A 16615-nucleotide genomic window follows, 5' to 3' on the forward strand; every position below is an offset into this window, starting at 1 on the left:
GTATCAAACTTATATACAGTTGTGCTCAAAAGTTTACATACCCCATCAGAATTTTTGCTTTCTTGGTCTTTTTTCAGAGAATATGAATGAGAACACCAAAACATTTTCTCCACTCATGGTTAGTGGTTGGGTGAAGCCATTTATTGTCAAACTACTGTGTTTTCTCTTTTTTAAATCCAAATGACCCTGATCAAAAGTTCACATACCCTGTTGATTATCGCCTGATATCATGCACAGAAGTTGACACAAATGGGTTTGAATGGCTACTACAGGTAACATCCTCACCTGTGACAAATGCCAGGAAAATTGGGATGCAAAGAAAAACCCACAAATAACATCAGCTGAAATACAGGACTGTCTGAAAACTAGCAATGTGGCTGTTTCAAGATGCACAATAAGGAGGCACTTAAAGGGAACCTGTCAACCCCCCAGGCGTTTGAAACTAAAAGAACCACCTTGTGCAGCAGTAATGCTTCATTCTGACAAGGTGGCTCTTTTAGTTATTGGTGCTGTAAATGCAGAAATAATCCGTTTTGTAATTTGTCCGAAATACCTGTCTTCAGTCCTGGAGGCAGGCCTTTCTCCCCCTGCTGCAGACATCACACAGCCGTCACTCAAGTCTTCTTGGCGACGGGTGCCGCCTCCTCAGCGCTGTTTTGAAATCTGCCGGCGCCTGCGCTCTTTTGTCTTGCCTGGGGCAGGCGCAGTGAGCGCTGCCCGTCTGACCTCATATGCAGTCTCGCTGACTGCGCCTGTGCGGACGCCCTGCTTGTGATCCCAACCCCTCAGTGTCTTATAATTTATTCACACTGCGGGGCTGGGATTCCTGGGCATGCGCACTGCATGTCTAAGCCACTCACCCAGGTCGCAGTGCGCATGCCCAGGAATCCCAGCCCCGCAGTGTGAATAAATCGTAAGACACTGAGGGGTTGGGATTACAAGCAGGGCGTCCGCACAGGCGTAGTCAGCGAGACTGCATATGAGGACAGACGGGCAGCGCTCACTGCGCCTGCCCCAGGCAAGACAAAAGAGCGCAGGCGCCGGCAGATTTCAAAACAGCGCTGAGGAGGCGGCGCCCGTCGCCAAGAAGACTTGAGTGACGGCTGTGTGGTGTCTGCAGCAGGGGGAGAAAGGCCTGCCTCCAGGACTGAAGACAGGTATTTCGGACAAATTACAAAACTGATTATTTCTGCATTTACAGCACCAATGACTAAAAGAGCCACCTTGTCAGAATGCAGCATTACTGCTGCACAAGGTGGCTCTTTTAGTTTCAAACGTCTGGGGGGGGGGGGGGGGCAGGAGGGGGGGTGACAGGTTCCCTTTAAGGAAAAATGGGCTGCATGGTTTTGGTGGTGTTCATATTCTCTGAAAAAGGCCAAGAAAGCAAAAATTATGCCAGGGTTTGTAAACTTTTGAGCACAACTGTATAGTTTGTACAGTTGCATAACTAAACAATATTGATGCCTTGTCCAGGCGCTAACTGAACAGTATTGACCCTGGCTACTTCAGGCACGGCTAAGCTATTCTCAGTTTGGTCACACAAAACCGGTATTGTCCAAAGCAACCAGTGATACTTGCAGATTAGTGCATGCGGTCTGTGCAGTCTTCTGAAACAGAGATTCTGGCTCTTCTTGCTCCAGCCCTTGCGGTATGTGCGCACACAGGTGGGATGTCTGTGGATTTTACTGCACCTGTTTTTGTAAATCCGCAGGTAAACCGCACTGCGGAATTACCGCGGTTTTTGTGCGGATTCCACCTGGGATTCCTATTGTGGAGCAGGTGTAAACCGCAGTGGAATCTGCACAAAGAATTGACATGCTGCAGGAATGTAAACTGCTGCGTTTCCGCGCGTTTTTTTCCACAGCACGTGCACAGCGGCTTTTGTTTTCCATAAGTTTACATGGTACTGTAAACTCATGGAACACAGCTGCAGATCCGCAGCAAAATCTGCACCGTGTGCACATAGCCTTACACAGCCCACTCTGCTCCGCTCCCCCAGCTGACTGACCAGTGAGCAAATGGCCTGGTTCCAGTCCTAGCTATTTAGGTGCACCTAATCAGGACCTGGAGTTCTAGGAGTTCAACCTTCGACTATCTGGCTTTCCTGCAAAATATATATATTTATCTATCTCTGAGTTCACTAGAAGAAGTGTTACACAGCTGCAGGAACAGAAGTAGATTTACAGAAAGGAACAAGAACATGTTTTGAAATAATCCTTTGATATTCTCAGCAGGACAGTGATGGGTGTAAGCATAGGAAACAGTTCAGAGCTTAATCTGAATTATTGGGGGTTTTACCATTTGAGGTAAATCGCACATTTCCAGCAGAGTGGCACACAATTAAAGATTAATCGGGTGCTTTTCTATGGAATGTAAATTTCACCCTATATAAAATGAACCAAACAAATGGATAAAATCTTTGAAAGCAAATAATATGGTCTGATTAATGCAAAAATGTGTCAAATTTTAGAGACCGTGCTAAGATAAGGAGTGTATGCTGAGGTTAAGTAGACGCATCGAGTTGTGACCTAATCAAAAGTAAAGCTATGAGATATTGCTAGGAAGCTTGGAAAGATGGCGTCCGAATCATCATTTGGGGCTTTTTCAGATCTTATTACTTTGTCTTGTGGTATTCGTTGACATTTTTTGTTTTCTTGCTCTTTATTTTCATCTTTAACTGTTTTAGCATGTTCTGGTAAAATGTTGCCAATTTTGCACCAAAAATTTCAGGCATAACATAAAAAACACCCTACGGGGGAAAGGACTAGAGGACATTCGCAAAAAAAAAATAAAAAAAAAGTTGCAACTTTTTTTAAAAAAAGTCTTAATGGTTGAATTAGTCATAAACATCTAGAAACTGAAACACAAGTAACATAGACTTAAAAAAGGCACAAATTAAAAACACTTGCAAAACACCAAAATCTAGACAAAAGAGGTAAATATGCAATATAAATCAGGACTTTAATATTTTGTATAACTGTTAGGAGAAAATAATAAAGAGATAGTAAGCAAACCAAAAATGATTGTATTATGTTTTCTAATGTTCCACTATGTAATTGTTGAATTCTCCACCACTCCGGTGGTCCTGGACTGTCGTGGTTTACTCTGCTGCAGCAATGCTGTGCCCGTAGACCATCGTGACTGATGCCGCCAGTTATTGCCCTCGGTGGTGATGCTACGATGTACGGCACAACAATTAGAGGGGTGTTCAGACATATCTTCACTGTAGCAAAGTAAACCAGTATCAGTTATGTTTTTATTTTAGCATATTTCCTGCCTTGTAGACTTCTTTAGAAATGTTTGAACCTTTTAACAATTCTTGTCTGAAATGTCAAATTTTGTTGTAATGTAGGAGATTGAGACCTCGGAGCCCTGCAGTTGTATCTATTTTACCGGCTACAGCATCATTATTGGAACCAACAAATTCTATGAGATTGAGATGAAACAATACACTCTGGAGGGTGAGGAATTACATGGTGACTAATTCAGACTAAATCAACTCAATCAATGCTGAAAAATATTATCTCCAACCGTATTATTGAGGGGGACGTCCTGAACAATTCTGTTTCCTTCTAGGGAAGCCTCTAGCTCCATACCAACCACAAGAAAACTTGGTGTAGGGAGGCGGTAACTCATTTTCTAATCCTTGCCAAGCACTGCATTGAGTCTCACAAGTCCTGACTCTCTTGCTCTGCATTCTTGAGCAGGTATAGGCTATGTGCACACGTTCAGGATTTCTCGCAGAAAATTCCTGAGAGAAACCGGACATTTTCTGCAAGAAACCGCATGCGTTTTTGACGCGTTTTTGCCGCGGTTTTTTCTGGACACTTCCCAATGCATTTTGTAGTGGGAAATCCGCAAAAAAACCCGCAAAATTAATGAACATGCTGCGGTTTTTACCGCGATGCGTTTTTTTCGTGGAAAAAAACGCATCATGTGCACAAAACATGCGGAATTCATTCTAAATGATGGGATGCTTATTGTATGCGTTTTTTTTGCGGTTTTATAGCGTTTTTATCGGGAAAAAACGCGAAAAAACCACAACGTGTGCACACAGCCTTAGCCTTTGGCTATCCCTGCTGTAAAAGGTTTGCTGCTGCTGTGTTCTGGGGAACCATTGTTCGGAAACACTGGCCAAGGGTTTCGTATGTTGCCTTACTAGTTGACCATATTAGTATGCATGTACCTAGGTATCGTTTTTCATGTAGAGTTTATGGAGCAAAACTCGAACTGTGATTGATATTTGTGCGCTATAAGGCAATATTTCCTCTGCGAATTAAAAAAATAAACGCTCGGAAATGTGTGACACTAATGAAGGATTGGGAACAAGCTGTTTTTAGAATATTGAGTGATTCATAGTAACATCTTGCATAAAATCTCATCTATAGAGGATATTGAGGTACCTTACAGCACCTCTCTTGGATTTTTTTTTAAGTTCTTGCTGGAGTGATCTCTCTAATGTCTGCTCCCTGCCCTAGTACCAGCCGCCATCATCTGCTCTTCCTGGCGCCACTTCAGTCCTGTTTCTGAAGCTCTCATAGACCCATTGAGAGCTTTTGACTGCAGCTTCTGACTGGCTGAAAGTCAGAGGTAACAGTCACAAGCTCGTAATGTAAGTGCGTGAGCGCCTCGTTCTGGCTCTCATAGACTCACCTTGAGTAATGACCTCTGATTCGCCCAGCAAACTCTGGAGTGATCTGGAAGGTCACAACTCCTAAGTATATTAGAAGGGGCAAGGAACATGATTAAATCACTTCAACGGTAGTGTTTTAAGATACAATTATAGAGGCCTAGTCATTTAAAGGGTGAGTTTCTATTATGTCAAAATATCTGAGAGGCCTACAAGGTGCACCATTTATATAGCACCAACATATTCAGCAGCACCGTGAACTGAACTGATGAGGAACAAAAATGTAAATAATAATTCACCGTTTTTTGTTTTTCTAGAATTTCTGGATAAAAATGACCATTCCTTGGCTTCTGCTGTGTTTGCCTCCTCATCCAATAGTTTCCCTATTGCTATAATGCAGGTGAACAGCACAGGACAGAGGGAAGAGTACTTGCTGTGTTTCCATGGTAACAGCCTGATTTTAATATTTTTTTATTACATTGGACTTCTAATGCAGTCGGTATTCTCGAATGGAGGAAACACAGTCTGTAATTTTATCTTCTAGAGTTCGGAGTGTTTGTTGACTCGTACGGAAGACGCAGTAGAACTGATGATCTAAAATGGAGCCGGCTGCCTCTTGCTTTTGGTAAGTTTACTAGTTCACAGCTTTTTTGTAGGCTTGTAGGTTTCTTTATAATTTCTCACATTAGAAATCTTGTCTGGAGCCTGTGAAAGAAAAAAAAGATACATTTTTGAAGCATTAAATTTTTGTCTTGTTTGCTTTTTAGCATACCGGGAACCATACTTATTTGTGACTCATTTTAACTCCTTGGAAGTTGTTGAGATTCAGGGACGTGCTGCTCTGGGGTAAGTCCTTTCTCATATACAGGACATTATTTCAATTATTATGTGTCTTTGTCAATTGTCATTATTTCACATTGCAGAGCTCCAGCCAGGGCTCATTTGGATATTCCAAACCCACGTTATTTGGGACCAGCCATCTCTTCCGGAGCCATTTATTTGGCATCAGTGTACCAGGACAAGCTCCGAGTGATCTGCTGCAAGGGCAATCTGGTGAAAGACAATGCAAGCGATCTCCACCGAGCCCCTTCCACTACACGGAGGTGGGTTGTTTGCACAAGTACATACCTAAAGGCTCATGGGACTGGGTGTAAAAATTCACTTTGCTTTACCCCCAGTTTGAGTCCAGTGGCTTACGGTTATCAGCCTGCGGTAGCTAGATGAGTGGCTTCATGAGTCAAAAGGGAATAAAGGGGCACATGTGGGAGGGTGACTAAGAAGTTGCCAAGGATTTCATCTGACCAATAGAGGCTATAAGCTCATTTTTTACAAAAGTCTTTCCAAGGTTGTTGCCTAAACTGAAAATGGGTATGTAATTTTAAGTGGGATAACTTCTCCATCCTAGTCAGCTGTGCAAAGTAGAGGTACAGAACAGTGGGATTGGTGATTTTGCCATTGTCAAGAGGTCTGTCTATTTTGGGTTCTGGGGAATGATCTTGTTAGGAGGGCCATATGTTTAGGAAATTAATACTACCATGGCCTGACTAATGTCATACAAGAACTCCTGAATGGGGGACTAAGATGTTTTTATTTCTTCACTCTCAACCAAATGTGTTGGTATGTTCCAGTGGTTTTATTACACCATCAGAAAGTGGGTGAACTTTCAGAGCAGAAGAGCGTATGAGATTTTATGGTAATAGCCCATGTAAAGGTTGACTCCTGGAGTCTGACACATGCTCTCTATACCCTCTCTGATGTATTTGTATCAGGAATACTTAGGGTATGTTCACATGCAGGGTTTTTGCTCCAGATTTTTTTTTTTGCATACAGTACACACATTTTTACATGCATTTTTGGTTGTGTGTTTTTTTTTTTTTTTTTTTTTTACATTCATTGGGTATGACATTTTCAGGGCTGGAGGAGTTTTTCAAGTGGTGTTGGTAAGGGGTTCTGTAAATGCGGTATTTAAAGGTATTTAAAGTAAATCTACAATGTTCTCTTGTGTGGCAGTCCGAATAAGAGAGGCCCTCCTTCATACAATGATCATATAACTAAAAGAATAGCAGCCAGTCCAGTACCAGGAGAAGTCCAAGGTCTGGTTCGTGAACCCAGTACACCACATCGTTTTCGAGAGGGAAGGACAGAGATACGCAGGGACAAGTCTCCTGGGCGACCCCTAGAAAGAGAAAAGTCTCCTGGAAGGTTATTGAGCACCAGAAGAGAAAGGTCACCTGGACGATTATTTGAAGATAGCAGTAGAGGTCGTGTACCTGCAGGAGCTGTAAGAACTCCTCTTTCTCAAGTCAATAAGGTATTATAATAAAGCACATACTTCTGTACTTGTTGTTGAAATGGTATTCTAATATATATAGATGAAAATAAATGACATTTGTAGCCAGTTTTCTTCTATTAAATAATTGAGGCGGTTGGATAGTACATTCAATATTTTTTACTGATGCGGAAGCATACCATGCATTTGAGCCTTATTGGTTGGATTGCTGGGTATGTGTTTTATTTTGCTACAGGCCAAAAGATACCACATCAGTAGTATCGTGCAAGTCTGTCTGTTCTGTAGTTTTTGCGGAGAATAATTTTCACTTAATGTAAGGCTATGGACACCTTTTGGAGCCCTTCTTGTTAACTGAAATGGATGTTTTTCACTAAAAATCATTTTTGCAATTGGGTTCTGATGATGAGCGTCGGCTGCATGTATTCTTATACACTGCAGGCTGCTCAGTCCTATTCAGTGTGACTCTGACGACTGAGAATCTCTCTGCTCTCCTGAATGTCAGCTGACATCTATTACAAACAAATAGGATATAAAAATGAAGTCCATTAGTGAGAGCAGTGAGGAGGGGTCAGAGATTTCACACTTAACAGGACTCCTCCGTATGCAGTAGTTGAATATATAAGACAAATACGTGACCATTTTTAATAAAACACAATGACAAAAAATGTTTTTTAGCCAATAAAGAATCCATCATTCTAGTAAAATATGCCCCCAAATTCTCCATAGCCTTAAAAGTACCGTATTTTTTGGACTATAAGATGCACCGGACTATAAGACGCACCCAGGTTTTAGAGGTGGAAAATAGGGGAAAAAAATATTTGAAGCAAAAAAGGTGGTAAAATATTTAATAACATAAACATACTATTATATGTGTTGTTATTATATATAATAGTATGTTATGTTGGAAGCTGCGGGTAGAAGATGGTGCTGCGGGACCAGTGTGGTGTCTGTGAAGTATGAAGATGCTGGAGGGTGAATATAAGAATGGGGGCACAGGGCTTATATTTAAAGCACCACCTTAGCACTGAAAAATGACACTGGAGTGCTGCTTTGAGATCCCATTGGGAGAACTATAACTCCCAGCATGTCCTGCAGAACCTATGGCATGCTGGGAGTTATAGTTCACCACAGAAGTGGCAGAGTGCTTTATTGTGTGTTGTAGTGACTAACCTTTTAATTGTGGCAGCCAGCCACACTGTGGTGAGGTAAAATGCTGGAGCATCCCATCCCATGACACCACAGAGCGCTCCCTCTTGTTGCCTCTCCACAGCACAGGAGTAAGCTTGCAGATTGTAGTGTGGTGTCTGCAGGACCTGTGATGACATCAGAAGAAGGAGGGCTCTTTGCTGCCATTTGATGCTCCAGCCCGTCCTCTTCATGACATCACACAGGTCCTTGTGCTGGAGCACTCAGCATCCAGCACAGCCCTGGCAGGCAGGTACACAGCGATCTTGTCCCCTCTGGCCCCAGCTGCTGCTGCCTCCTCCACCAGACACACAGATCTCCCCAGCTGCTGCAGGAATCCAGCGCTGGGGAAACCATGTGTGTCCCTGTGAAGGAGTATTCATTTGCAGTTTCAGACTCACTGCTCAGCTGACAGGTGGGCGGGGAAGCAGCTAATGAATATTCACTGCACTTTAATGATCGGGACCATGTGGTTTCCCCAGCACTGATTCCTGAAGCCCTGCAGGGAGATTTTTCTGCCTCCTGCCTCCCAGTGCAATCCCACTCGCTGCTGCCCCCTCCCCACATTACATCCCTACCATAAGAAGCACCCACACTTTCCTCTCAAATTTGGAGGAAAAAAGTGCATCTTATGGTCAGAAAAATACGGTACATGCCATTCTGGTACATTGTCATCTGGTGAACTAGATTGGTAAACAGCTAAAATACCCCTCTTTGTTAAACAGTGCTACATTACTTACACATAACTTTCTATCAATATATGAAAAAAGCAATTCTATAATATTATCATAATGTATTTTGATATAATATTGCACACATGTGGTAACGTAGTCAAAAACTTAAAAATTTTCAAAGTCCCCTTCACTGTGACCTGACAGTTTATAAGGCTCTAGTCATGTGGAAATCTGATACATTGCATAATAAATGCAAACTAAGGGTACTGTCACACTATACGATTTACCTACGATCACGACCAGCGATATGACCTGGCCGTGATCGTAGGTAAATCGTAGTGTGGTCGCAGGGGAGCTGTCACACAGACAGCTCTCCAGCGACCAACGATGCCGAGGTACCCGGGTAACCAGGGTAAACATCGGGTTACTAAGCGCAGGACCGCGCTTAGTAACCCGATGTTTACCAGCGTAAAAAAAAACAAACAGCACATACTTACATTCTGGTGTCCGTCAGGTCCCTTGCCGTCTGCTTCCCGCATTCACTGACTGCCGGCCGTAAAGTGAAAGCACGTCACCGCTGTGCTCTGCTTTTACTTTACGGCCGGCAGTCACTGAGTGCGGGAAGCAGACGGCAAGGGACCTGACGGACACCAGAATGTAAGTATGTGCTGTTTGTTTTTTTTCAGTTTTACGCTTGTAACCAGGGTAAACATCGGGTTACTAAGCGCGGTCCTGCGCTTAGTAACCCGATGTTTACCCTGGTTACAAGCGAACGCATCGCTAGATCGGTGTCACACACACCGATCTAGCGATGCCAGCGGGAGATCCAGCGACAAAAGAAAGTTCTAAACGATCTGCTACGACGTACGATTCTCAGCAGGATCCCTGATCGCTGCTGCGTGTCAGACACAGCGATATCGTAACGATATCGCTGGAACGTCACGAATCGTACCGTCGTAGCGATCGAAATGGCACTGTGTGACGGTACCCTAAGGGTAAGCTCACACAGGGCGTTTTTGCTGCTTTGTTTTCTGCAGCAAAGAAGCTGCATCAAAAATGCAGTTTTTGGTTCGTTTTTTCTTGCGTATTTAGTACGTTTTTTCTCTTTGTCCAGGCTAATGTCCTTGGAATTTCAGCAGCAAAAACGCAGCAAATAATGATACCTGCATTTTTGCTGCGTTTTTTTTCAACACCCATTCAAGTCAATGGGTGAAAAAAGAAGTGACATGCTCTATGTCCAAAAAACTTAGCAAAGCACAAAATCCTGATCACACAAAAAACCAATGTGTGTGCATGAGATTTCTGAAATCTCATAGGCTTTGCTGTTACTGTAAAAAGCAGCTGAAAATTAGCATAAAAAGTAGCAAAAAAAACGCCCTGTGTGAACTTACCCTAAAGCGTCCATTGACTATAATGTTCTGTCCGGTTTTGTTTGCACGGCGTGCAGCACAGGTTCATTTCCACTGTATGTCTTCCACAGGTTGCACATGACATTTCTTAAGAGTAAGTTCTAAAGCCTAGCAGATTTTCTGTCCAGATGAAAATCTACTGTTTGCTAAGATTTTTCTCCTTGAGAAACGAAGTTTGGCATACTCTACAATAGTTCCTAAGGTTGTAGGGTTACTGAACTTGGTGATTGGCTGCAGCAATGATGCATGATTTTGGCATGACATCACTGCTGCAGTCAAAACACAGAGTCTCAAGCAGAGGCAGGGAGCCAGCTCTGGACCCAGTGAGGTTGAATGTGTGCGCTTTTTTTTATATTATTTTAGAGTCTTTGGGGTCCACTTTTCTGCGTGTGAAAACCCTGTCTACTTCTCAAATTTCATAAATGCACGTACTGATGTGTAATGGGACAAGAAATGCCTAAATTCTTTAGGGCTTAGAATAGGGCTTGCCTTCCCCCAACATGCCCATTAGGCTTAGCTTAGGGCTTATCTTCCCCAACCGGTGACGCGATACCACCATGCCCAATAGGCTTAATATCCGAAATTTGAGCAGATAGGAGACCATCCGTTTACCCAGGTTTACAGTAAGTGACAGTATAATGGTGGGCAGGGCTTTATTGGGATCATGAGTACAATATAAGTATATATTATGCTGTACAATTTTAAAAGCGGTTCTATGGGACAATAAAGGGGTCCTCCAGGCTGAAATGAAACTTCTGCAGTGACTCTGTGTGATAGCAGAAGGTTCTGTCACAGTTCACCTGTTTTCCCTGTGCAGGTGGGTGGTAACATAACCATTGCCGTCACATATGCCGTCACATATGCCCTAGTCTCATCCAGCTTCTGTCAGTAGAAGAGAACTGAGAGAAGCGTAGAAGTCTAGCCAACATGTGACGGCAAGCATGCGAATGCCATTCATAAGGTCTAGTGATGAGTATACTCGTTGCTCGGATCTCCCAGAGCACGCTCGGGTGGTCTCAGAGTATTTGTAGTGCTCGAGATTTCGTTTTCCTGGCCTCAGCTGCATGATTTACGCCTGCTGGACAGCCTGAAGACATGTTGGAATTCCTTAACAAACAGGCATTCCTCGCAGGTATTCAGCCTGTCTAGCAGCTGTAAATCATGCAGCTGAGGCAATGAAAACTAAATCTCTGAGCACTAAGGGAATGTTTCTACATTCAGGAAACGCTGCATAGAGACGCAGCGTCAAACACGCAGCATCCAGATGTTACAGCATAGTGGAGGGGATTTCATGAAATCCCGTCTCCACTATGTGTGGTAACACGCATCTGGCAGCCCTGCGATTCCGGACATGCTGCGTGTCTTTTTAGATCGCAGCATGTCCGTTTACCTTGCGGCGACGCTGCACCGCCGCAAAGCATAACACAGGGCCCTATGTGTGGGGTGCGATGAGTCCAGATGTGTGCAATGAACACATCCAGCATCATCGCATCTCCAGAAGGGGGTGGAGCTTTGGGCGGAGCGAGTTTGCCGCTCTGTCAAAACCGCCGGCCATCCTGAACGTGGACACGTACCCTAACAAATACTCGGAGATCACCCGAGCGTGTTCGAGTATACTCGCTCATCACTAGTAAGGTCACATTATCACCCACTTACATGGGGAATACTGAGGGAAGGGTGACAGTATGTGCGTCGCACACAGCCACAAGACCGGCACTGACTGCAGACTTTTAATTTCAGCCTGGACAACCCCTTTTAAAGGGATTACGTCACCCATTAATGTAATTAGGAACTAGTTTAGATTTTTGTTTTTAATACACTTTTACCATATACAGACTTGTCATTTTACATTTCCTACTATTTGCCAGCAGAGGGAGTTAATATGAAAATGTACTAAAGCAATCAATAAAACTGGCTATAAATGTGCTCTGACTCTTTCCCTGCTGCTCATCTGACACTTCCCTTACCCATGTGGTTATCCAGGGGTTAAAACTATTTATGTAGTAGTAACGCTGTAAGAAATGGTGTACAAACAGCAGACATTTAAACTGTATATCTGCATTTCCAGATATTTTACAACATAGGAGTGGTAACTGTCATGCTGGACCCCCAACAGGTTCACCATGGACCGCAGTAGATTAGTGGACAGATTTTTGTCCTCTCCTCTTTAGTTTGGAGGTGTCTAATCTCTGCGCAGCTGCCAGGTCTAAACTAGGCTTGGCTCCTTCTATAGCTCCAGTCAGTCTGTGTATGTGATGGCGTATGCTTACCTCACAGCTGATATATCTCCAGCATAGGAGATACAATTAACAACTGTCCCCACTGTCCTATGCCCTGAGTGTACCATACATAATCAGTGTAGGTGTCACATTATTGTAGGTGCTATAATATGAGCGAGCACCCTTGTGGAAGAAAAATGTTTTGTTCTTTTATAGAGAATCTGTCAGGCAGTTTGTGCTGCCTAACCCATGAGCAGCATGAATCAATCAGAGCCTGGCTGCATGACTGCACCAACTTGCATTATTCACTGAAACGCTCTGGGGTTTCTGAGAAAATATACTTTGAAGATCTGGATCGTGACCATTGCCAAATATCAGCCTAGACAAGCACCACCCCCAGCCGGGTCTTCCTAATGTTTGAGATGATTGATTGACAGGTCTCTCCCTATGTACATTCGAGAGTGATGCCTGTCAAGAGCTGGTCAGGGTTAATGCTGGACTGATCTCCAGCTATGTTCTCTGGCTGGATCTTCAAAGTATATTGTTTCTGAATAGCAGGCGCGTTTCAAGTAATAATATACAGCTGCTTCTCACAAAATTAGAATATCATCAAAAAGTTAATTTATTTCAGTTCTTCAACACAAAAAGTGAAACCCATATATTAAGAGTCAGTACAAACCGTGATCTATTTCAAGTGTTTATTAATGTTGATATTTATGGCTTACAGCCAATGAAAACCCAAAAGTTATTATCTCAGTAAATTAGAATAATTATCAAAAAACACCTGCAAAGGCTTCCTAAGCATTTAAAAATGTCCCTTAGCTCCACAATCATGGGGAAGACTGCTGACTTGACAAATGTCCAGAAGGCAGTCATTAACACACTGCACAAGGAGGGTAAGCTACAAAAGGTCATTGCTAAAGGAGCTGGCTTTTCAGAGTGCTGTATCCAAGCATATTAACGGAAAGTTGAGTGGTAGGAAAAAGTGTGGTAGAAAAAGGTGCAGAAGCAACCGGGATAACTGCAGTCTTGAAAGGATTGTTAAAAGGCCATTCAGAAATTTGGGGGAGAATCACTAGGAGTGGACTGCTGCTGGAGTCATTGCTTCAAGAGCCACCACACACAGACGCATCCAGGACATGGACTACAAGTGTCGCATTTCTTGTGTCAAGCCACTCATGACAAATAGACAACACCAGAAGTATCTTACCTGGGCCAAGGAGAAAAAGAACTGGACTGTTGCTCAGTGGTCCAAGGTGTTGTTTTGATTTGGAAATGAAGGTCCCAGAGTCTGGAGGAAGAGTGGAGAGGCACACAATCTGAGCTGCTTGAGGTCTAGTGTGAAGTTTCCACAATCAGTGATGGTTTGGGGAGCCATGTCATCTGCTGGTGTAGGTCCATTGTACAGCAGTCTACCAGGAAAGTTTAGTGCACTTCATGCTTCCCTCTGCCGACAAGCTTTTTGGAGATGGAAATTTCATTGTCGAGCAGGACTTGGCACCTGTTCACATTGCCAAAAGTACCAATACCTTATTTAAAAACAACAGTATCACTGTGCTTGATTGGCCAGCAAATTCGCCTGACCTTAACCCCCCTATGGGGTATTGTCAAGAGGAAGATGAGACACCAGATCCAACAATGCAGATGAGCTGAACGCTGCTATCAAAGCAACTTGGGCTTCCATAACACCTCAGCAGTGCCACAGGCTGATCTCCTCCATGCCAGGCCCCATTGATGCAGTAATTGATGCAAAAAGAGCCCCAACCAAGTATTGAGCGCATTTACTGAACATACATTTCAGTAGGCCAACATTTCAAATTTTAATATCATTTTTCAAGCTGGTGTTATAAAGTATTCTAATTTACTGAGATAATGAATTTTGGGTTTTCATTTGCTGAAAGCCATAATCATCAACATTAACAGAAATAAACACTTGAAATAGATCACTCTGTTTGTAATGACTCTATATAATGTATGAGTTTCACTTTTTGTATTGAAGACCTGAAATAAATTAACTTTTTGATAATATTCTAATTTTGTGAGAAGCAGCTGTATGTGGCTGCAGTCGTGGAGCCAGGCTGAGATTCATGCTGCAGGTGGTGTGAGCAGGATGATTCGAGTGTCTGGTTCTCTATTATACAAATAGTCTAAAACGTGTCCTATTTCCTTTAGTAGTAATAGCCTAGAGCAGGCCATTGATGTGTTATCATTGGGGGCTTATCACACATTTTAAAGGTAATCTGCCCACGGGATTTCACCCTTAAACTACTTATAAGCACATATAGTTCTTTCAAAGAATAGGGTAGCAATACCGTTACATGGACAGTCCATTCCTCCATCACTGACAGCCTATGTGCTATGTGACTTCAGAAAAAGGAGGCAGCGGGGAATCGAGCTGGAGTGACAGACTTCAGATCTACAGCTTCAAATCAATTCAAACGCCAATTTCTAAGTAATGGAGGAACGGATTGGCCATGTAAAGGTATTTCTGGACTTGTCTTTGGAAGAGCTACATGCACGTATACATTGTTTGGGGGTGAAATCCTGCTGACAGGATCCCCTTTATGCTCAGGCATGGGTCAGGGTGTCTGTTTAGTTGGAATATATGTGAGGGGCCCATATACGTTATTGTCCAATCTTACATACTTATTTCTTGTGTGTATGGTTGGCCTGAGTCTATGGTGAAAAACACATGCTATATTAGATAAGACAAATAAGTCGGATTTTATCTTTTTTTTGTTTTGTGTTTTTTAGGTTTGGGACCAGTCTTCAGTGTAAATGAACAGGACTCTCCAGCAACAGATAAATGACACAACACGGGGGAATATCTTTATGTCTGCTTTCCACAGGCATATGCTTTTTCTATTCTGATTGTTTGTAGCAGACCAGAACTCTTGTGCTATGTGAAGACCACCAACCATCTGCAGCTCTGCCTCTCATCACTTGTTTCGGTTTTCTTCCTCCATTCTGTGGGCGACATTCTTATTTTTGTTACAGTAATAGGTCATTTTGCCTCTCTGCAATATACAACTGATGTCGAAGGTTTGGTTACATTTGCTAAATGATAAATTAATATTTTAATAGTAAATTGAAGATTTTAGACAATAACTCCTTTCTGCTAAGAATTCTTTATGGAGCTTTGCATTAATTCTAACATCATGGGTAAAGGCACAGCAAAGCCAATGCTTTCACATAAAGGCACTATACAAACACGTATTTATTCACCGGTTACTATGTGATGTTTCTGTTCTGCTAACTTCCTAATGCTTTTGCTACCTCACTTACAAGTCAAAACTTGCTTTATAAAACCATCACATTAATGTGCCAGGAGTAACATGTCTGAAAAGGTGCTAAATATTTTCTAGGTGTCAATGATCAAGATCTTATATTGGATTCTCATTTTTCAATTGAGAAAGTTTGTAACCTGCCCACTTCTGATAACATGTGTATATGTGGTAAGCTGGACTTTGACTATGTACATATATATGTATCTATATATTTCTGTTTCTCTATTATGCATAACTGCATGAAAGATCGATCACCCTGGAAGCCTCCTGATTTACGTAAACGTAACAATCAATATGTTTTAATAGGGCAACGCTAATTGAATTAATTGGGTACTGCTAATGCCCAGTCGAAATTTCCTGGAGATGTCTGTCCCTTCCAATGCTTCCTTCCCTATAAATGAGGATTGTACATACTTTACCACAAAGTTTATATTCATAAAATTGAATATGTTTCTACTTTTTTAAGGTAAATTGTGCATTTTTGAATTTTGCCTTTTGTGAAATGTGTGGAGGGCACGAACAGGCGAGGACCGCAGTCCTATCCACTGATGTATGAGCGTCAAGGGTGATTGTAAAGTGTGGATTGCTTGATTTTTATTATGCTTTGCTGCTCTTTGCTCAGAAAAGAATAAATGCACTAACTTAAATTAACATTTGGCCTTGGGGAAAAATATTCTAGGTTGCTGAAAGGCTTCACACGTGGGTTTTACATTTATTTACATAAGAATGCCTAAAAATGGAAAATCTCTTTCCCATGAATCAGGAACACAAAGTAGACATCTTCTGTTTGGCTTGTAAACTGTACGTCTCTGCCAGTTCTACGGGATGAAACATTCAGTTGACAAAATAAGAGATTTTTGTCATACCGTGGAAATTTAGCTTTAGAAGAGCCTAGTCAGTACATCAAACCTCAATTTCCCA

The 16615-nt window shown here is 42.5% G+C and overlaps 1 protein-coding gene across 2 annotated transcripts in view; it reads left to right on the plus strand.

The window, feature by feature from the left end:
- Window positions 1-16345, plus strand: part of CIT (citron rho-interacting serine/threonine kinase) — a 254862-nt gene extending 238517 nt beyond the window's left edge. For both annotated transcript variants that reach the window (XM_069758420.1, XM_069758429.1), the window contains 7 exons: window positions 3353-3461; window positions 4948-5076; window positions 5175-5255; window positions 5398-5476; window positions 5554-5733; window positions 6641-6941; window positions 15162-16345. In XM_069758420.1, coding sequence (XP_069614521.1) covers window positions 3353-3461; window positions 4948-5076; window positions 5175-5255; window positions 5398-5476; window positions 5554-5733; window positions 6641-6941; window positions 15162-15185 — 903 coding nt within the window. In that variant the 3' untranslated portion in view covers window positions 15186-16345. The remainder of the gene's footprint in view (window positions 1-3352; window positions 3462-4947; window positions 5077-5174; window positions 5256-5397; window positions 5477-5553; window positions 5734-6640; window positions 6942-15161) is intronic.
- The last annotated feature ends 270 nt before the right edge of the window (window positions 16346-16615 follow it).

Source organism: Ranitomeya imitator, chromosome 1 (assembly GCF_032444005.1).
Source record: "Ranitomeya imitator isolate aRanImi1 chromosome 1, aRanImi1.pri, whole genome shotgun sequence".
NCBI classification, from domain to species: Eukaryota; Metazoa; Chordata; class Amphibia; order Anura; family Dendrobatidae; genus Ranitomeya; species Ranitomeya imitator.